Source organism: Gopherus evgoodei, chromosome 7, assembly GCF_007399415.2.
Source record: "Gopherus evgoodei ecotype Sinaloan lineage chromosome 7, rGopEvg1_v1.p, whole genome shotgun sequence".
Classification (NCBI taxonomy): Eukaryota; Metazoa; Chordata; order Testudines; family Testudinidae; genus Gopherus; species Gopherus evgoodei.
Genome location: NC_044328.1, coordinates 106960920 through 106982600, shown reverse-complemented (window position 1 = coordinate 106982600; position 21681 = coordinate 106960920). Strand labels below are relative to the sequence as shown.

At 53.6% G+C, this 21681-nt stretch overlaps 1 protein-coding gene across 2 annotated transcripts in view; it reads right to left on the bottom strand.

Moving 5' to 3' along the window:
• The window catches only part of CELSR3 (cadherin EGF LAG seven-pass G-type receptor 3), a 69829-nt gene that overhangs the window by 1034 nt on the left and 47114 nt on the right, over positions 1-21681 (bottom strand). Inside the window, exons 17-35 of one of the 2 annotated variants that reach the window (XM_030570286.1) lie at positions 21651-21665; positions 18924-19018; positions 17036-17245; positions 16306-16489; positions 15016-15165; positions 14090-14258; positions 13449-13616; positions 12833-12959; positions 12247-12453; positions 10514-10688; positions 9265-9377; positions 8741-8820; positions 7699-7825; positions 4765-4878; positions 4176-4312; positions 3228-3334; positions 2568-2741; positions 1901-2101; positions 104-1262 (exon numbers count right to left, since the gene is read on the bottom strand). In XM_030570286.1, coding sequence (XP_030426146.1) covers positions 104-1262; positions 1901-2101; positions 2568-2741; positions 3228-3334; positions 4176-4312; positions 4765-4878; positions 7699-7825; positions 8741-8820; positions 9265-9377; positions 10514-10688; positions 12247-12453; positions 12833-12959; positions 13449-13616; positions 14090-14258; positions 15016-15165; positions 16306-16489; positions 17036-17245; positions 18924-19018; positions 21651-21665 — 3712 coding nt within the window. Of the gene's footprint in view, positions 1-103; positions 1263-1900; positions 2102-2567; positions 2742-3227; positions 3335-4175; positions 4313-4764; positions 4879-7698; positions 7826-8740; positions 8821-9264; positions 9378-10513; positions 10689-12246; positions 12454-12832; positions 12960-13448; positions 13617-14089; positions 14259-15015; positions 15166-16305; positions 16490-17035; positions 17246-18923; positions 19019-21650; positions 21666-21681 lie in introns of those variants that run through there. The other variant, XM_030570287.1, reaches the window with a different exon arrangement.

Here is a 21681-nt window from a genome sequence, read left to right as displayed (position 1 = left end):
GTTTGGTAACTAAGTGGCTAGAAGATACAAACTATCCTCTGGCTATCTCACAGCATGGCCTGGACTGACTCAAAAGCTGCCCTGGAGAAGGAGTAATACTTACTCTGAATCTGGCGACAGCTCAGAGATACTGTGGGATGTAGCAGAGAGAGGTGGTGATGGGCACAGCACAGAGGGTGTTGAGGAAGTCTGCACAGCAGAAGGAGTTGCTGTGGTCTGTGGGCCAGAGGGAGTACTGGAGGATTGCACAGAGGACAGGACAGAAGAATTAAAAGAAGCAAGTATGGAAGAAAGGATATCTAATTGCTCAGTGGAAGGATGTTGGCTAGGGATTGCTTCCAGATTTTCCCTAGAAGGTTGTTTCCTAGACAGAGGTTCTAGATTTTCTCGAGAAGGAAGCCTTCTAGAAAGTGGTTCTAGATTTTCTCTGGATGGCTGTCTTCTAGAAAGAAACTCCAGATTTTCCCGTGATGGATGCCTGCTAGGCACTGTATCCAGATGCTCTCTGGAATTAGATCGTCTGGATAAAAAGTCCAACTGCTCTCTTGAAGTTTGTCTAGCTAATGCTAGCTGGTCCCTTGAAGGCTGTCTTCCTGAAAGCAGGTCCAATTGTTCTCGAGACATGTCTTGACTTAGTAAACTGTCCATTCGATCTCTAGATATTTGCCTGTTAGGCAAAGTGTTGAGCCACTCTCTAGAGACCTCTCTGACTGGCCCACAGTCTAGTAGTTCTCTTGACCCAAATCGACTGGGTAAAGTATCTAGATGGTCTCTGGAACCCTGCTTCCTGAGTAGTGTAGTCCCATGATCTTTCTGATCAGGCTGGGAAGCTAATGTAGCTAAGTTTTCTCTAGACGCATGCCTGCTGGGTATATTTTCCAGATGTTCTCTAGACCCATGCCTACTAGGGATAGTGTCCAATTGCTCCCTTGATCCAGGCCTGTTGAGAATGATGTCCAGTTCCTCCCTGGACCCATGCCTGCTGCGTACTGCTTCCAAGTATTCCCCAGCGTCGTTCCTGCTCAGTTGTTCTCTGGACATCTGCCTTCTCATCAGCATGTCAAGTTGCTCCCGGGAAGAGTACCGGCTAGCTGGCTGAGAGAGGCTACCTGCACCAGAGTAGATTCTGCCATAAGAGGCAGCAGGAACAGCCCTGTGACCCAGGGTGGATGTTTTGTACCAGGAAAGCTCGTTGGTCATTCTGCCAACGGATGGTAAGCCTTGCAGAGCTGGAGGGTACTGGAGGCGATTCTTCAAAATCCCTGTGCAGACAGAAACAAAGTAGAAAGTGAAGAGAATCTCCATGACAATGCAAACAACTCTCCTCGCTATCTGCAAGAAAGCAAGGACAAAGAACTCGGGTTGGCAGCTTGGGCGGCCCTGCCCCTCCCCAAGATCACCCCAGGACGGAGGAAACTGCCACCTGTGTTTGCATGTTGCAAAGCTTTCAAGATCACAACACCCTGTGGCCAAGCACCACCTCACCTCCACAATGGACGCATGTCCCAGTCTACTGGACATGAGGAGAAGCCACTCCTGTCAGTGGCTTGCCTGTAAGAGTGCAGCACTCTTGGCTTAAAGCAGCAGAGGGGACATTACCAAGACCACCTCCCATTCTGTCCCCGGCAACACGTAGGGGAAATTATAGCTCCAGTTCAGCCAAGGGAAATTTTCCCCTTGTCTCTGTTCCTTACATGTTCTCTCTCTCTAACAGGCTCTCGCCCCACTTTCTGACTATGGGTGGATGGCCAGCCTAGCACACTGTCAGGGAGATGCTGGGCGTGCCAGGCAGGGGCATGGGGAGACTCTGGGGGTGCAGCCAGTGGGACACTGTGCCGGCTGGCAGCTGGATATGTGTCCACCCAGGGAGCACTAGGCTGGCTGCTCTGAGGCTAGTTACCTTTCCTCTGGCGCTGGGTCTGGGTGAGGGAGTTCTCATCCCCGCTGGTCAGGGCCAGGTCTGGCTGGTTGTTGTTGGCAGCATCCTTGTTGATGTCAAAGCCCAGCTTCCGCTCAGACCCCCATTTCTGCAGAGAGCAGGGGTGAACCTCACATTCGCCCAGTACTGGCCAATAGGACATCAGGTCATTGCCATCCACATCTGGAGAAAAACAGTGCAACATTCCGGGGGGGAGGGGGAAAGAGGAATCAGAGTTATTCCCAGCTGTGAACGGAGCAGGGCCTGCTATGACACTCACTGGGATAAGGTTCCAAGTGCTGCCTGACCACCAGTAATGTGCTGTGGGGCCTGCAGGAGCAGAACCAGCAGATGGGAGGGATGAGGCGCCTTCCCTGCCTCTGCTAGAGTCACCACATCTCCAGGTGGTACTAACCCCTTCCTGCCAACAGGGACTGCTCCCAGGACCCACCAAGCAGCACTTTGCCTTTGGGAGGCCTTGCATCAATCACATCAGACAGCAGCTACATCAGAAACACGCACTGTGGAAGGAGACCTTCAGCTTGGTCTTCCCATGCTCCCTCCCTCCCAAGCTACTTAGACCCAGGCAGCCATGGTGGCTCCCAGGCGGGCCCCCCTGCCTGTGGCAGGGCTCTTGCATGGTACTTGCCTTTGGGAGTGGTGCTGGTGGGGTTGGTGAGGAGCCGCTCGCTGTGTGCTGCTCGTTTGAACTGGCGCTGGAACCGGCCCCGGAGGCGTACGTTCTCCTCGCTCTCCGACGAGGGGATGGAAAGGCTGCGCTCCTCATCCAGGGAAAGGTCACTGTCTGAGTCAGAGTCTTGGTCTGTCAGGGCACACGCAGGGTGGAAGCGGTGGAGATGGGGGCAATCGAATGGCTTTTGAGCAGGGCAGGGAGGGAAGGAATCTTGGTTTCTGGGTTTTGCCTGCTAGCGTCCCAAGGTTATATCCCCCAGTCTAGCACTCCTCTGGCATAAAACACACACCCTGTGTTTGGACATTCCCAGGCCAGACCAGGGCCCCAGCCCACTGAGGGGCCTGTGCTGTTGTTTTCACCCTGGGAAACTAATGGCCCAAGGGGTGCACTGGGCACTCCCTCCTCCCCACCAGGCTGAGCATCCTCAGGAGTCTGAGTGACGCTGCTGGGAGTGGCAGGTGCTCAGTGTGCAAAGGTGCAGCAAGAAACTATCACCTCAAAGGCTGCTCACTAATGTGGGAAATGCCACTTGCTAGGGCAGCTTCTGGGCAGCACTGAGCCTTCTCACGTCCACGGGCAGGTCTCAGGGGCGAGCCGGCTGGGTCTCAGCCTTACCTCCCCCTGCATCACGGTGAAACATGGCCACATCGAGGTCCGTGGGGCCAGTGTGACCAAGCAGGCTGTGATCCAGAGCTGAGCCCTGACGCGCCATCACATTCTCTCTGAAACACACATGGCAAAAACACTCAGACCCCAATTCCTCACCTGGCAGCATCTGTCCCTGTCCTGGGGTAACAGAGTGCTCTCCTCTCACCTCCCATATCATATCTGTGCCTGGCAGAGAGGTCAACACATGGGCAGAGCCCTGGGACAGGGCAGAGAAGGGACTGGAACAGCAAGGAATGCTGCAGGGCAGGAGCGGGGGCCATCGGCAGAGCTAGGGAGAGCTCAGGACTGGAGTAGCAGGGGGCTGTAGTGGGTCAGGAGTAGGGGGCACTGGAAGAGCTGTGGAGAGCTCAGGACTGGAGTAGCAGGGGGCTGTAGTGGGTCAGGAGTAGGGGGCACCAGAAGAGCTGTGAAGAGCTCAGGACTGGAGCAGCAGACAGGCCCGTTATGGGTCAGGAGTGGGGGGCACCAGCAGAGCTATGGAGAGCTCAGGACTGGAGTAGCAGGCAGGCCTGTCGTGGGTCAGGAGTAGGGGGCACTGGCAAAGCTGTGGAGAGCTCAGGACTGGAAGTCTGTGGTGGGTCAGGAGTAGGGGGGCAAGGGCAGAGCTGTGGAGAGCTCAGGACTGGAGTAACAGGGGTCTGTGGTGGGTCAGGAGTGATGCAAGCCAGCAGAGCTGAGTATGGAGTCTCAGGATTGAAGGTCATAGCAGAGGAGGCATAGGTAGCAATGGTCCAGAAGGGCCAGGAGGTGACACCTGCATCTCCAAAAGGAGGCAATGCCCTCCCCATTCCATGGTGGGCCCCACTCCCATCCCACTCCACATCTGTGGTTTCTCAGCTGTGGCCGTGTGGGCCAGCAGCCAGCCAGATGCCTCCCCCTCTGGCTGCTTCCTACCTGAGGTAGCCCCTCTGGCTGGAATGGGTGCGGGCTGAGCGCACGCTGCTGACTGAGGAGATGGTGGAGGCCCCCAGGGTGATGCGAATGAGGCCGCTCTCCTCAAACAGGGCCGTGTTATTATAGGCGTTGGGGCCCTGGCGAGGAAGACACGTGGAGAATTTGTTAGGAAGACTCTGCAGCAGCTGGATCTCGAGAGTCTCTCCCTGCCCCGGCCCAACACTGTAAAGGGCAGGGGTGGCCTGTGTCCATTCAGGAGTTTCCAGCCTCAGGCACCGCAAAAGGGTTCTCTTCCTTCACTGGTGAGGGTCCCACAGCCTCCCCGTGGGGCATGCGGCTCCCAGGGACATGAAGTACATGAATTCAGACATGGGCTGTGGGGCTAGGACCTGGCCACAGGGTGGCTGCCTGGCTGAGGTCTTTCCCACTGACCTCCTGGAGCAGGACAGCAAGGACCAGTTAACCTGCATGTTTGGTGGAGAGGGTGGGCACAGGGAGGGATTCCCTCTCAGGCAGAGTGCAGGCTCAGGGATGGAGAAGGCTCTTGTCTTTGGGCTCACTCACTGGGGCAGTGCCCTTCCACACCCACCTGCGCAGATCTAGCTGCCTCCTCGCCCTGACTCTTCTTGCCAAGACAGGCCAGTTTCCAGGTCTCCTGCACCTCTTCATTCAGGACGCAGAACAGAACCAACACGGCCAGGCCCTGTGAGGGAGGGGAAGAGAGGCTGTGAGCCTGAGTAGGGAGGGCAGGGAAGCACTCAGCACAGCCGGGAACCCACACTTCCACTCTTCCTGGCAACGGGGCAGTGCTTTGGCCATTCAGGAGTGTGCTAATGGAGTCAGCCAGCTCTCCCCGATCGCACTGCCTGGCACTGCATCCAGCTACGTGCGTTTCAGTCAGTCACGTTCACACTGCACCCGGGCCTCCAGCATAGCACAGAGTGCTGCATCTAGACTCCTGACAGGGCAGCAGGGCCACAGAGTGGAGGCATTTCTGTGCTCACCAGACTCATGACTCTATTAGCCTCTAGAAGAGGAAGGGACAAGCGGCTGCTCCTTGGAAAGTGCTTCCTGCTGGCCAAATTTATTGTGGGTCTCTGGGGGAAGGGAAGGGGAACAGTGCCTGCCATATTATCCCACCTGATGCGTGAGGCCCAGCAGTGGTTAAACCAGTTTCTTCCCCCAGGAACCAGCGTGTCTGTTCTGGGGTAGAATTGATGGAGACTGACAGAGCTTTGGGCCACAGACAATTACTAACATGGATAGGCTCCAGTCAATACAATGACTCAGTGCTAGGAGCTTGGTCTCACAAGATTGGTCTAGCTGCTCTCTGGGCCATCAGAGACTTATGAGGAGGGCCTGCTTGCTGAAAGCTCCTGGGCCCAGTGGCATGGATGGGGAGAGAGGCTGCCTAAGGGTGATGGGGTTAGTGGAAGAGGAAAACTGAAACTGAGGTTGTCTAGGCAGCTCTGATTCTGTACTGTGCACACAGTGACAAGGGAGCAGTCCGAAGGCACATGACAGTGGTTCCAGGCCCACTAGGGTCACAGTGACAGCGAGGAGCTTAGCAGGCCCTTGGCTTTGGAGGTGGTGGGGGATAACTGGCTATACAGAGAAAGCTTAGGATGGGGGAAGGGGTAGCTCAAACAGTGGGTGCTGGTGGCTGTTAGCTTTCCCCTGCGTGCAGTTCCCAGCAGCCCAACTCTTTGCTGATTCATTTTATGACAGCAGAAAACTCCTCTGAAGATGGTTATTATTGTCCCATGATGTCCCAGAGCAGGGCTGCCTCAGAATGGGTATAATTAAATCATAATAACCAACTCATTTGGGCTTACAACTGAAGTCTCTTCTTGGTGCAGCAGGTCTCTGTTCCTCTAGAGCAGTGGTTTTAGCCTATGTCTAAGGGGTCCACAAAAGGTGGTCATTACCACAGAGCAGTGGTTTTCAACCTGTGGTCTGCAGACCCCTGGGGGTTCACAGAATGTCTGAGATTACCAAAGGGGTCCTCACTTCCATTCGAAATTTTTTAGGGGTCCACAAATAAAAAAAAGGTTGAAAACCACTGAGCTAGGCTACAGAATTAGCAGGTGAACATGGACAATGACCACTAGAGGGAGCAGTCAGTTCATGAGTGAGCGGAGCAGCAGGAGGGGGCCTGAAATCAGGAGCTCCAGGGCAGCGCAGGGCTTTAGCTAAAGGAAGCCAGAATGTCTGGCGAATTTGTGAGCAGAAAAAGAGAGTGACAGAGCGGAAGGGCACAGTCACTGCTGTAAGGGAACACCTCTGTCTGTGTAATGCTCCTAACGAAGGGAGGCTCGGTGCAGGGCCAGCTCTAGCCATTTCGCCACCCCAAGCACGGCGGCACGCCACAGGGGGCGCTCTGCCGCTCGCCAGTCCCGCAGCTCCAGTGGACTTCCCACAGGCATCCCTGAGGAGGGTCCGCTGGTCCCGCGGCCCTGGTGGACCTCCCACAGGCGTGCCTGCAGATGCTCCACCGGAGCTGCAGGACCAGCAGACCCTCTGCAGGGATGCCTGCGGGAGGTCCACCGGAGCCCCCTGCCGCCCTCCCAGCACCTGGCAGAGCGCCCCCCGCAGCATGCCGCCCCAAGCATGCACTTGGCGTGCTGGGGCCTGGAGCCGGCTCTGGCTCGGTGGGACAGTTCTTGAGAGCCAAACCCACAGGGTGACTGGCCAGTGGGAAGCTCGAAGTGCTGAGGGGTTAGTGTTTGCCGATGTGTTTGAAGTGTGCACCAACCTCAGCTTATCTCTGTGCCATACATACCAGAGAAGCATGAACAGCTAGTGTGTGTGCGTGCACATGAAAGAGCAAGCCCATCAGCAGGTATGTCAGTGTGTGTGTGCATGCACATGCATGTGAGTGGCAGAGTCCATCAGCAGGTGTATCAGTGTGTGCATGTGCACATGCGTGTGAGTGGCAGAGCCCATCAGCAGGTGGGGATTTGAGCTATTTGGAAGAATCTGTTTTGTGTTGCTTTCCTAGATAAACCTGCTTGCTGAGTAAAAGCTCAGTGTACAGCAGACCTTGCAGTGGAAAGAATAAAACATGGGAGCTGCTGTAGTACTGCAAGGCAGGTCTGAGCTGGGGAGGAATGCATGGGGGAGCTGGAGAGCGGGAGAGCTCCAGGAAGGCTCCAGGGCTCCAGGGCCGGGTTGGGCCATGGAGCTGAGCACAGGGGAGCTGGAGAGCGGGGGAGCTCCAGGAAGGCTCCAGGGCCGGGCTGGGCCATGGAGCTGAGCACAGGGGAGCTGGAGAGGGTCTCATGGGGGAGCTGGAGGAAGAACAGGTGAACGCTGCAGAGTGGGTGCCACCAGACCCCAGCTCACTGTTTCCCATCTTTCCTGCACTCCTCTTGTCTGTCTTGTTTCCCTTTAACCTGCCTTTCCATTGTTTACATTTTCCCATCACTGATCCTAGTCCAAAGGCACCAGTGAGAGATGCTCCCAAGGGGAGGGGCAGAGCTCCTGCTTGGCCTCCCGATGGGCAGGCTGGATGGAGAGTTACCTGGAGACTGCAGAGGACAGTGTGGAGGTAGTGGAAAGCCAGGACACTGTTGTTGACAGCCAAGAGGCCAAAGAGCCAGGTAGTGCTAATAACTAGAAGCAGAACAAAGGAGCTTCGCAGCATCATGCTGGAGAGAGAGAGAGGCAGACAGATACACACACACACAGAGACAGGGACGCAGAGGTTAGAATCTCTTGTTAATCTACAGTCTATCACTCAGAGACAGAGACAGAGGGGAAGTACACTCCTGTCCTGAGCCACCAGCTCCCCACTCTGCACGCTAGCACCACAGTGGGATAATACACTCCCTGCAGCATGTCTCCAGCTCGTGGGCCCACACCCAGTCTGGACAGATCACTACAAGCTGAGCACTGACAAAGCACGTAGGAAGACACAGCCCCAGCCCCAAGGAGCTTCTCTTCTGGACGAGACAGACAGGACGGTTCAGACACAGTATCCCCAGGATGACCATTTGGGCTCAGGTGAGGCTTAAGGGATGGCTTGGAAGAAAGCAGTGAAGGCAGGAGCGAAGAAGATGCAAAAGGGGCATTTAGGAGGGCTGGGAAGAGCATAGGCAGCAAGAGGGGGAGAAAGAGAAACAAGCACAGAGATAGAGGCTGGAACGGAGCCCTGGATACAAGGACAGGAAGCAGGAATGGAAATGCAGTTGATGGGGAGCCAGTGATAGGGTTTGAGCAGGGGACTTACATGGGCAGAGCAGTGGGAGAGGAAGCACCTTTCAGCAGAGGGCAGATGGACAGACTGGAGAGGAATAAGGTGAGATGTGGGGGCCTGACAGGAAGAGGCTGTGGGAGCGGGGATAAGAGGAAAGGACGGATGTTAGAGAAGTGACTGATATTGGCAACAGAAGCAGCAGTGGAAGGTGACTTCAAGGCTGAATCCAGGCAACAGGGAGGCCAGATAGATTTTGACAGTGATGGAGAAGGGGATGACTTGTGGGGAAGGGAGAGAAGTTCAGATACTTGTGCCAGGGATCAGAGCAGCAGATCCTCCACTGGGATCCTGGCCAATCAATACTCACAGAACTGATTTCTTCTTGGTCTCCTTCTGACCTGGGGAACATGAGATCTTGGCCACCAGCAGGAACATCATCCCATTCATCTGAAAGCACAGAGAGTGGTTAGAAGCTGCTCTGCTGCTCCTACACTGAGGCTCTCTTTCTCTCCAGTCCTGCCATCTCGATCATGTGCCTCCACAAACTCCTGTACCTGGGAAGCTGAACTCTGTGCAGACCCAGGCTCGTCCACCTCCTCCTGTCTGCTCTACACAAGCCCCACTTCTCTGGGCTACATACTTCTGCCTGGGCTTGGTGACGTGTGACAAGAAAGGAAGCCCCGGGGGAGGAAGAGAGCACAGGAGAAAGGAGCAAAGCTCAAGGGATAGAGAAAATATAAATGGAGGAGGGAAAGCAATGAGAAGAGGAAGAGGCATCAGAAACCAGGGGAAGGTAAGTAGAAGGCAAGGGCAGCAAACACATGGAGTGCAAAGAAGGGGAGGCCATAGAGGGGTGGGCCGGGACACGATATAAACACAAGAGGAGTTTACCACAATGACGACAGTAATGGGGCCTGCAAAGCTCCAGACCAGCTTATCGTGGATAGAAATCCAGCAGAAATCTGGATTCCCATAGCCCTCTGGGTCCAAGCCAACGGCAAGTCCTGGGGGGAGAAAAGGTAAAGGTCAATTCCACGACACAGCCACCTAGGAGACAGTGGCATCACTTTGCACTTCCACTGTGGCCTCTTCCACCAGAGGATTTCAAAGCAGAAACCAAACATTGGTCAATGCAGCCTCAAAATGCTCCTTGGAGAGCAGTATCATTGTCCTCATTTACAGATGGGGAAGACTGCAGTACAGGGAGGAAATGACTTGCCCCAGGCCACAATAGAGAGCTGGGGCAGAACCAGGGACAGAACCCATGTCTACTTACTCCCCGTCCAGTGCTCCTCCTTCCCCTCGGTTCCTGCCAGTGCCTCTGGCCAAGTTGCCATAGCAATGGTAATATCTAGCAATGGCTAAGCTGTCTTTCCTACTTTGTGAGGTCTGTGTCCTATGCCTCGAGATGTCCACCTCAGCAGAGCCTCACAGCAGGGCATTTGCTGCCAGGAACACATGTCCCCATTGGTGATGAGCCTTGAGAAATGGATTGAGATGAATTGCCAAAGAACATTTGCATCTCATGCTATGAATCCTAGAAGGGCAGGAGCTTCATGGCCATCAGGCCAGAAAGGGTGAGAAGCCTTGTAGGTTCTTCTGAAAGAGTGAGACCCTGGCCTCTAAACCCTACAAACATTTCACACCAGAAAACTAAAGCACACCCTCTGCTGTGGTATCTACCACGTCAAACACAAGGAGTGGTAGAAATGCATAGTGTCTTCATCACTGCCTTGTGTCTAGATAACTCCTGCACCATATTGTAGCTCACTGAGTGTGTCTCCATGGTCTAGAATCTGTCAGCGGTGTTGCTCCTGGCTAGACCCATACAGCACAAACACACACACAGTGGCAAATATGGATGCTCACAGACATGCACATACATCCCTTCCACACCCGTTCCCCCACCAGACACTCAGGCTGGACAATGCTCATGGAATCAGACAGGAGACAAGCTCTGAGGCCCATGCACTGTTCCTTCAGCAGCTGGCATTGACCAAAGGGGGTTTCTGAGGCCAATGCCTTTGGCATCGCCCAAGCCAAGCAGTTTCCATGTTGTAGCAAGCTTTATCCATTTCCTCCCTCCCTCAGAGCGGGAACCTGTCTTCCCAAGCATCTTTGCCCAGTGTGCGGTACCTACCGTTGATGATGGCAGGCACCCCCCAGCCAATGGCATAATAGAACCTCATGGCTCCAAAGTTGATGTTGCGGGCTTCGGTCTGCATGCGATAGATGTGGAGGCCCTGCACGAAGAGCCAGGCGAAGGTGGAGAGGAAGACGTAGTGCAGCAGGATGGCAATCACAGTGCAGAGGAACTGAAAGGAGCAAATCACCACTCAAAGAGTGGACAGCCCCTCCAGCTGGGGAAGGGGAAAGGCCCTCCCTTGCTTGGCAATCTCCCTTGCTGCAGCAGAGTCAGTCCCAGAGCATTTCTGACATCCCCATTCTGCTCTACACATGACAGGGAGGTGGCTTGTGGGATCCTGTACCTCTGCTGCATGCCCCTGACCTAAGCTGCTGATTCCCAACCTCCTAGAAAGGGGCTAGAAGTCTGGGTCCACAGTCACAGAAATAACCCTGGAATGACCCACCCCAGATAGCCCACATCCAAACCAAGCAGCCTCATAACCCTGCTCATGTCCCTCTCCGACACACATGTCAATATCCATTGGGTAGGTGGATTGAGTGATGCCATCTGTTCTTCAGGGATGTGGGGAACACGCTGTCATTTCTGGGGCTTGAAGCAAAGACCTCGCTCAGATCCAGGAGCTGCTCCATTGGTGCTACAGGAGACTCTCCAGTAGTCACCTCACTTCTGAGCTGATGCACTACAGCCTCCAGGAGTGAGAGCTCATCATCCCATCAGACATGGGCCTCTCCTGATTAGCAACAGCCTGCCCTAAGTCGCAACCAACTGCCCTGTGCCTGAGAGTTGGCACCACAACCCAATGCTATGGCTGGTGCCAGGGCCCTAAAAGGGGTTGGGATTCCATGGTGAGGAGCGTGGTATGAAACGCAGAAAGAAAAGATTGGATTACTTCAAAAAGAGAATTTAGGGGGAAGATTCCACTCTTCCCCTATGCATCCCTATGAACCTGGGAGGTTGCATCGTGCAGGATGATTCCAGTGCTCAGGTGGCTTTATGCAGTACTCACAGGGCCATTATTTAAACTAGGTCAAATATGAAACACTGGAGACTAAACTAGCAAAGCATTTACACTCCTGCTGCATTCACCCAACCATTCTGTTCTCCTGGGCCTCCTTCCTACCCTCTAGGTCTCCGCATCTGATGACTGGAGTACTGTTTCTAGTTGGAGTACTGTGTCCAGTTTTGGGCTCCACACTACAAGAAGGATGTGGAAAAATTGGAAAGAGTCCAGCGGAGGGCAACAAAAATGATTAGGGGGCTGGAGCACATGACTTATCAGGATAGGGTGAGGGAACTGGGATTGTTTAGTCTGCAGAAGAGAAGAATGAGGGGGGATTTGATAGCTGCTTTCAACTACCTGAAAGGGGGTTCCAAAGAGGGTGGATCTAGACTGTTCTCAGTGGTACCTGATGACAGAACAAGGAGTAATGGTCTCAAGTTGTAGCTGGGGAGGTTTAGGTTGGATATTAGGAAAACAAATTTCACTAGGAGGGTGGTGAAGCACTGGCATGGGTTGCCTAGGGAGGTGGAATCTCCTTCCTTAGACGTTTTTAAGGTCAGGCTTGAGGAAGCCCTATCTGGGATTATTTAGTTGGGGATCGGTCCTGCTTTGAGCAGGGGGTTGGACTAGATGACCTCCTGAGGACCTTTCAACTCTAATATTCTATGATTCTATGATGCCATCACACCTAGCTGCACTCAGGACTGTTTCCTCCTCCCCTTACCTGATTTTCAGTGCGGTTGATTCCCAAGAGGAAGAGCAGCTCGGAGAAAAAGAGGGTGACAGATATGTTGGAGTGGATGCCCCGGGTGTTGGACTTGATGCCTTTCAGACATGTCAGGAAGGAGAAAGTCAGCAGCAAGGCCACGAGAGAAAGAGACACCAAGGAATAGGTGACAATGGCCAGGGTCTCCAGGTCACCCTCCAGCTGCTGCAGATGGAAACCACAGACAAAAGGCAGAATCAGGCAGGAAAGCATGAGCATGTGTCAGCTTCAAAGGTCTCTCCCTCTGGCTGGGAATTAGATGGGAGAAACAGCCTGGGATTTTCTGCTACATTTCTGCAGTAGGCACTGTCTGCATCTGTGTAACCCAGAGTTCTACCCTGAATGTTCTGGTGTGTTTAGATCATGGTCTTCACCGCATCAACGGGTGCTCCATTCTGCTACTTGTCCATGGTGTGCCCAGCACAACCTCATGGAAATACATCCTCTTGTTCTGGTTTTCACCATTGGTGCTTCCGGCCTTCCCTCCCCCCAGCCTTCCTGCTCCTTCCTCCCTTCCCTTCCGCCTCTGCAGAGGTAGGGTTACCTCTCGGTGGGAGCTATCCATCAGCACCCCAAAGGTGCCAAACTGGGAACACTGGCAGCGCACATGCGTTGTGTTTCTGAACACGAGATCACAGTCCCTTGTTGTCCAGAAGCCAGAGGGGTCAGTCCTGCAGCCACAAAAGAACACAGAGCAATCTCAAAGGAATAGGTCTTCAAAATCACATCTCCTGTCAGGCCCTGGGAGGTCCGGGGGTGCATAGGTGAGGAGCATCAGCCTGCTCAGAGCTTCTTTGGTTCTCTACTGTTCCTAAGGTGCAGGATGTAACAGGATATTTCCATGTTTGGATGCTGAAGCATCTACTCAATGCTGCCTGAAGTTGGTGACCTGCTCTCAGCAGTAAGGACAGTGCAATGTACCAGAAGGCAGCACCTTGGTGGGCCAGCCCTGGCGCTCCCCCACCTCTGCCCTAGCAAGAGGACTATGTGACAGAGCTCCATCCCAGCACACAGCCGCAAGGATGGTTCAGGAGAATCAGGGAACTAGTTAACATCTCCACTTTCTTTTACTAAACCCTTTGAAAGCAGCAGCAGTGAATGGCCTCGGGGCTAGTGAGACTCTTGGGCTGAAGCATGGTGCAGACAGGCTGGGCACTTACTGGCTGGAATGATTCCACTGGACACAGAGGGGCTTGCTCCGGTTGGCTGTCTCCAGCAGGCGGAACTCCAGCACCAGGGGCGTGTCCAAAGTGCCCTGGACAAAGGTGTGGTTGCTGAACACGGACACGCTCACTATGGGGGAGTTCATGATGGGATTCTTGGGCAGTCTGCAAGAGATGACAAGGGTCTCGTCACTGAGCCCATCATCTGCCCAACCGGTCAGACCCTTGTCAAAGAATGCCAGTGGGGTGACAAGGGCTGGGCTGATAGCCTGAAACACATCTGCCTGCACAAGACAGGCTGCACACACTGCCCACCCAGCCTCAGCCCTGCCTTAGGCCATGGGGAGAGGGCAGTTCATCCTCTGTGGTCCATCCAGGCCTTGGCCTCTTAGAAGGCTGCCAACACAGGGGCCAAGCAGGACCCGTTGTGAGAGTGGTTTCAGTGTTGCAGATACCAGCTCTGGACAGAGCCGCTAGCCTCCACACAGGCCACTAGGCAGCAGTCAGATGAGCCAGGCTGGAATGCTGAAAAGCCTCGCACCCCAGAACCTGCATGGCTGGCAGTACTCAGTTGCTTGCCGCCTTCTCTGTAGAGAGCGCATGTCCTGGCAGGGTGACAAACATGCAGCGGCCAGTACCTGAGACTGCGGCGATCCACCTGGTAGCGAGCTGGCAGCAGCCCCCCCAAGGTGCGGTAGATGATGAGGATGATGATGGTGACGGCAGGCTCGGGCTCCGGGAGGGTCAGCTCTGGGGAGGAGCTGTCCACTGTGTCGTTCACTTCCCTGCTCATGGGCGTGGGGGCTGCTGTGGGCAGAGCTTGGGTCAGAAAAGGCGCCTGTAACAACAGTGTCTTGTCTTGTTCTGAGGCAGAGCGTAGAGCCCGGGGGAAGGAAATGCCTGGTGCCACTGGCCATCTCTGTGGCCATGGCTCATGAGCCACACCCCAGCGCTGGGCACTACATAAGGGACACAGCGGTGTCTCCTGGGAAGAAAGTTGTACAAAGCCCCGTTCATCTTTGCTGGGCCATAGCAATTTTCCCATTATGGGACGCATCTAAGACGTGGATACCACCTGCAGGATCCCTGCATCATGGCAGCTTCCCCACCAAGGCCAGAGAGGCCCTCCCGAGTCCAGCATTCGGTGCTATTCCCAGAGATTGCCAGGAAGCAATTCCAGACACTCCCTGCAAGGACACAGCAGGCTCCCAGCTCCTGAGGGCCCGGCGGTCACAGCACCAACAGGATGCTCCCTCCCAGCCCAGGAAGTGAGGGGCTCTCTCCTCTTGGCCCAAAAAAGGTGCCAGGAGCCTTTGGGGTAAGGCACAATTGGTCTCAGAGGTCCTGGGGCAAAGGAATCTCTGACAGTCCCAGGAGACAACCCAGGCTGGGGTTCTGGCAGTTGCATGTCCCCTCACCAGCTACCCTGCATGCAGTGCTTGTCCCTTGAGCAGATGGTACTGAATACGGTGCAGGGCATGAAGAGAGGCCCAACAGAGCCTGCTGGGGAGGCAGCCAGTACACCATGGTCATTCCCTTGGGCTCAGGGCAGCCATTCACTTACCTTCAACTTTGGGGGGTGTAAGCACCGAGAGTGGCAGCACCACGTGGGTGTGTGGGTCCCACGTGGCCTGCCCCCGGAAAAGGCTGCTGTGGTAGCGGGGGTAGCGCCGTCGGACGTGGGTGTGGTTCTCCATGCGGTCAATGCTGAGCACTGTGTGGGGAAGAGACAGAGGAATCAGGGGCCTGGGACAGCTCGGGGAGCTAGGGCGCACGGTCGTTACTCTGGTTGGACAGCGTGGCAATGGGACAAGCTCAGCGTTTCAGGGTTAACAAGTTTGCTCCTCTCTTTCGAGTAACCAATTCAAATGTATCTGAGGTCAGGAGTGCAGTGTGATGGGCTCAGCCCAGTCACTTGCGGATCCCCTTGCAAAGCGGAGGGAGGGAGCAATGCTGTGGGGAGTGAGAAGAATGTCCAGCTCCCGTCTGCACTTGCTAGCTCTCTCTGTGCTCACTTTCAGGAGCAATGCACTCACTGAGTTTGCTGGGCCTTGATGTGGGGACTGTAAAGGCAAATGTTCATTCCTGTACATATGCTTCCTAATGGGACCACGTGAGAGACCCAGCTCCATGTGAGAGAACTACCTATGGATGCACACCCCAAATCCACATGTGAGTTTGGAGAGAGTGGAACCAGTCAGCCTTCTAGTCATCAGAACCCCATGGCAAACCCTCAGCGAGTTAACAGCAGGTAGCCAAGAGTATGCTGGCCCCTTCTGCGGGGTTAGCACTTAGGAGGAGTTGTAGAAGGTTGTGGTCAATGGAGCCTTTCCTAAAGGATTTATGGAAGACTGGGAATAACAGACAGGCAGCAGCTTTACTGTGGTAGGATCACCATCCCAAAGACACCTACTGGCTTGCGGCTCCCTTGGGGGAGTGTTCAGGGCAGTGAGGAATAACTTCTTTAGCTGACACTACTGGGGGAATAAATTGGAATGGAATTGCTATCATTGCGATTTGGCCAGGACAGAGGGGGTAACACCACGACTCTCACAAAGAGCAACGGGAGCTTTCATGACCCGAAGGGGTGGGGGCCATGATTTTAGCTTTAGATCCCCTCCAGCAGCACAGCACCCCAAGTCTCAGCTGACTCAGAGGAAAGACCACCACTTTCTGCAGCAATCCAGGCTTTCCTGGGGGCCTCCCACCCAACAGCTGACCAGCTGCGCCCTCCTCAGCTGACAGTCACAGATTAGCATTTGTGCCCATTGTAACTCTCTGAGGTGTGGTGTCAAAGCTGCATGCCTTGCACCACTGCCCTCCTGGCAACGCTTCCAGCCTGCTGCCTACTCACTGATGTTGGGGGTCACCACACCAATGGGGTTCAGGTAGGTGAGTTTCATGTTGCTGGCGAGTGTGCCCGTGTACTCTCTCAGCTGCTCCATCAGCCCCATGCTGCCATGTTCATTCTGCACCAGCATGTCCCAGTGCTCCTGGTTCTCCGGGGCCAGCACCGAGCTGCCTGCCCTCAGCAGGTTCTGCAGACAAAGGGAGAGTCTTCAGCGGGCTTGAAGGTAAAAGACCTTTGTTTGAAATCTTCTAAGCCTCCTCTCTCTGTGACCTTCCCTGCCTGCTGCAGGTGAGTCAGGAAAGAAGGGGGACAGGGTGTTCTCGGAGCTGAGCATTGCACCACTGGGAGATAAGCCCACACTCTCACCCTTCTCTGTACTGGGAAGGGTTCCCTCACTCAATCCACACTGGCCCTTGTTTGGTCGCTCTCCCTTGGCTCTCCCCTGCCCGCCGTGGGCTTCACAACCTTTAGCTACTCGCAGTAGCAATGAGATGGGGCAGGCACCACCCCTGATGGCTCACAAGCCATGACAAAGGTTGCAGCCATCCTACCTGGAGGTAAGGACCTCTGCTCCACAGGGCTCAGAGCTGGGGCTGGTGAGGCTGAGAAGGCAGCATCCTTCGTCCCAGAGAAGCTGTGCTGTGGCTGACCAAGGGGCAGTGCCAATGAGTTCTGCCTTGCTCAGCAGGGAAGGGTAAGGAGGAGGGCTCCTCCCAACAGGAACAGCGCTCACCTCATTGAAGTGGGCGTCCTGGGTGGCCGTCAGGCCGAAGCCATGCTGCCTGCTTTCAAACTCCATCAGGTGGGACAGCAGGCGGTAGGCGATGTGAATGTCGTTGCCGAAGTAGCGCTCCATCTGGTCCGTCACCACGCGCAGCCGGTGCGCCAGCTTCTTCGCCTCAATGGTGTTCAGCTCCGTCTCGTTCCGCTCCAGGCCCTCCAGCTGCCAACAGAGAGAATGAAGACAGGATGAAACAGTGCGATGTGGAGCTAAAATCTGGTCCCTCCCTCCCCAACTTTAAGCTAGGGGTAACAGGGAGAAAGGCTGAGGAACTAAAGTCCTAGCTGCTGGGTTGGGGGATCAGATTGCCCTTGGACTGTGCTGGCCATCTCTGCAAGCCTGTCAATAGAAGGATTATCTCTAGGGACAGTCACAAGGCCAACGGCAGGCGCTGGGACCAAACAGTCGCTCGAATGAGCAGCAAACTGTGCCTCAGGAACCTGCTCCCCAGGGAGAGAAGAAACCCCTGATAACAGGTGGGTGTCATTTAACTCCATACAAGCGGGTCTGATAATTATAGAGACACCCCTTCAGCCTGAAATCTAGTCAACTTCCAAAAGAAGTTTCAAAGTGGTTTCAGGTGCCACGTCTGCCCAGGCGCCCAGCCGGCATTTGCTGTGGTGTTACCATCATTTTCCTGTTTTAAAACAGACTCTCTTTTCTTCTCCGCTGTTGTGTGAAAATCCACACAAACCACCAGGTGAAACTGACTATACTAGGGAAAGGGCTCTGCACAAAGTAAACAAACTCAGGGGAAAGGGCAGCTAATGTTTTCTCTCCCATCTCATTTAATTACAAGAATCTTCAGCATTAGTCATAACTGAGGTGGACTAAACAATATTCAGAGAGAATTTTGATTTTGACAGTTGAGAGCATCCCTTTAACTTTCTACATCTACAGGCTGTTTAGCTCTGGAACAGCGGAGCTTGGTATTACTGAACTCCAGGCAAACAGCAGCTATTGATTTGTTGTTGTTATCCATTCGTGTGACAAAACAGTGAACAAAAAAGTAACTTCAGCGGAAGCTCCCCAGCAGGGCAAAGGAATTTCAAAGACAGGCTAAGAGTTGAAATTAACAATCCAGCTGTAATGACTTGTCCCAGTGCTTGGAAACTAAATTGTTAGAGGAACCTAAAGTTCTGCTGGCAGGGGAAGCTCTCCCACCAACATAGCGCTGTCCACATGGGCACTTCTGTCAGTATAATTTATGTCGCTCGAGGGTGTTTTTTTCATACCCCAAGGGACACACGTGGTTGTGTAGACATGGCCTAAAAATGAACACACTGGGGGTGGTGAGAGAGAGGCAGCATGAACATTTATTGCTATTGAAATGGAGGATGCTGAATCATCTGATCCTGTGGCCCTCTTGGGATGATTGATGCTTTCGAATACTGGGCTGGGATGAATGCACTTATCCATCAGGGGCAGTTTGTGCTTGTGATAGTCTGACAAATTAAACTAAAATTAATCTCTATTTCAAGGAAGGGCAGGTTTGGAGGATCCAAGTACTGAGAGGGGCTCCTGGTGGAAGCACGGTCATGTTCTGGTCCCCTCTAGGGCCGGATTTTCAAGAGCTCAGCACCCATAATTGGGACCGGATTTTCAAAAGAGCTCTGATGTTGGGTGCACGGTAGGTACTGAGCATTGTGGAAAGCCGAGCCACAAGTCTCACAAGGGTAGCTGCTGAGCACTACAGAAAATCCAGCCCTTATTTAGGGGCCTAAATGGGAACTGAGCTCTTTTAAAAATCTGGCCTTGAGCTCTTTTGAAAATGTAGCTTCCAAGGGCTACCCTGTCCCAGTGAGCTGCAGCCTGGAGGAGAAGTAAAGGGGGCAGTTACCAGCACAGAGAGCTCCTTGAAGGCAGGCGATGTGCAGTTGAAGAGATCAGGCTCCAGCCAACCTTTCTCTTCATCGCAGTAGCGAATTGCTGCACCTGAAAGAAGAGGGCGCTGCAGATTCAAAACTCAGAGATGTGGGACACAGCTTCCCAGCTGGTTAGGATACTGCTGTTCCCAAAGCTAACCCACCATGCTGTCAGTATCACTCAGAATAGCACCGGGAAGTAACACCAAAGCCCAGGATTGCTGAGGGGGCCAGCTGAACTACCCATTCTGAATTCAACTCGCATTCATCCGGGAGTTGTCACTAGCAAGTCCGTCTTTGAACAGTTCCAGTTTCCATAACAATTCGCCCAATAACTGGGAAAAATCATGATCAGATTATGGGTTGTTTTTCCTATTTGTGGCATGTGATTGGTTACCCGTGTAACACGATGTAGCTGACTGGATGTGACTTTTAGAGAGGGGAGTAATGAATAGCAAATAATAAGCAGTGTAATTCACGAGGGTTTTGGGGCTCAGTTCTATGCAACTTTGCATATTGACAGACAAGTATGTACCTCCCCCAGTGCTCACCAGACCCCACAGCTGACTAAAGACATGACTGACAAATCAATCCACCTGGCCTGGTGCTTGCATTCACTGAAATCCCTGCTGGGACACTGCATCTCTCTCTCACAGCCTTTGTCTACTTAGAACTTTTTGACATGAGGAAGTCAGTATGTATAACTACACTGGTGTAATTATACGGTTTTAGTTACACCAGTATCTCCCCCTGGGTAGTCACACACATTCTAGAATAAGTGTCCACACAGGGAGTTACACCTGTATAGCTACAGCAGTACAATTATGCCAGTGTAGTTATGCTGGTAGCTTTCTCTGTGTAGACAAGTCCTTAAATGATAAGCTCTTTGGGCAGAAACCATTTCCCACCCTGTATGTACAGAGCCTAGCACAGTAGGGGTCTGATCCTGGCTGAAGCCTTGGAGCTCCTGGAATAGAAATAATAATATATGTACTATCAACCAGTTCTGTTTAAAAACCACCTACATAAGCAATATCGTCATTAACAGCCTCCCAGCAGGGTCCACGTTATCCATCCCCAAAGCAGCACAGTGATAATCAGCAGCAGCAAGTGCATCATTAATACTAGTCAGTGTCACACTCCACAGACCTAGCTATCACATGAAGCACACCATGCACTATCGCCATGAGTGGCACCAGCATTGCCCATGTCAGTGTCTGGAACGGGAGCAGCGCCAGCAGAACAACAACTCAGCACTTAGGGGGCTACACACACCTCTCACCCTCAGCTGAGTCAATGGCATTATCTCAGTTTTACTGATGGAGAAACTGAGGCTCAGAGCGGGGAAGCAACTTGCCCGAGGTCAGACGGGTTGGTGGGGAAGCCAGAATGAAAGTTCACGAGTTCCTGGTCCAAAGGAGCTCCCACGTTCAGCTTTCCAGCCCCTTCATCATCATCATCATCATCATCACTATCTTTTCCTACAGGTTTCTCCTCCTCGTCCTCCATATTGCCAACAGCAGCATCAACCCAGCTACCCAGGCCAGAGATGGAAGGGGCTCAGTGGTGGAAGCAACCAGCAAAGGGGGACCCACTCTCCCTGTTCTCTGCTTCCTGCCCTCCCTTCAGCAGAAGACTGAGCCTTAATCCCCATAGCAATCCCTGTAGCCTCGCTGAGTTGCCATATTTTGGATAGGATCCTGCAGAACATTCTTAGTCACTGGGTTCCTTTATCAAGGCTCCCTTCATGATGTGCTAACTAGAGAGTGGCCCTTCCCATCCAGAAGGGTGAATGGACAACATGGCATGTGAGATAGTAGGGTTGCCAACTTTCTAATGGCACAAAACCAAACGCCTGGCAACCCTAAAGGTAGGGTTGGGGCCACTCTACTTCCAGAACATGGGACATGACGAAGCAAGGCCATGGGTTGCAGTGATTCCCCATTGCACTGGCCCAAGGGCCATAAGCCGGCCTGCCAGGCACAGAGATCTCCTCTCTGACAGCTGTGAGTTTGTTTCTGCTCTTTGTGCACCCCAAAAGATCCTCTGCCTTGGCCACGCATAGCCCCCACTTTGATCAGTCCAAATGAGGTCCTACTACTGTCACTTCTTTCCATGGACTCTCTTATGGCCCTTCATCTGCTTTCCCCGATAGATGGCAGTTCCTTTCCTCTGGTCTGAAGGGAAGTGCCCACTAGCCTTTGATGCCCATAGCACCCTGCGAACCAACCAGCAGCAGGTGCTAGCAGAGCAGACAGCACTTACTCTCCTCTTCCTCTAGTTACTAGCCCTTCCCCCTCAAAGCCTAAAGAAGCGAGCTCCTCAGTAGCCCATGGCCAAGGCTGACTGGAAACTGGCACACATCTCATAGGGACAGGAGCACTGAGAGATCCCAGCACCACAGCCTATTGGGCCACCCAGAGCAAATGATACAGTGTAAAGGCAGCAAGACATAAAGGGGTGGGAGGGAGTCCAGCTGCAGTTCAATCTCTGCAGGTTAGTTTGCTCAGGGTTAGGAAAAGCAATCGAGGGCAGACGTGGATATAAGGAAGCCAATGCGCGGTGCAGCGTTAGTAACAAAGTCAGCAGCCCTGGAAGCATGGGGGCTGCAGGTGTCTCAGGCAGGGAGGGGGGAATGAAAAGCCACGCAGCGCAGACCTTGCAACACATAGTGAGGGAAATGGGACAACACTGGTCCTTACCTGCACCCCGCAAACCTGATCAAAAGAGAGC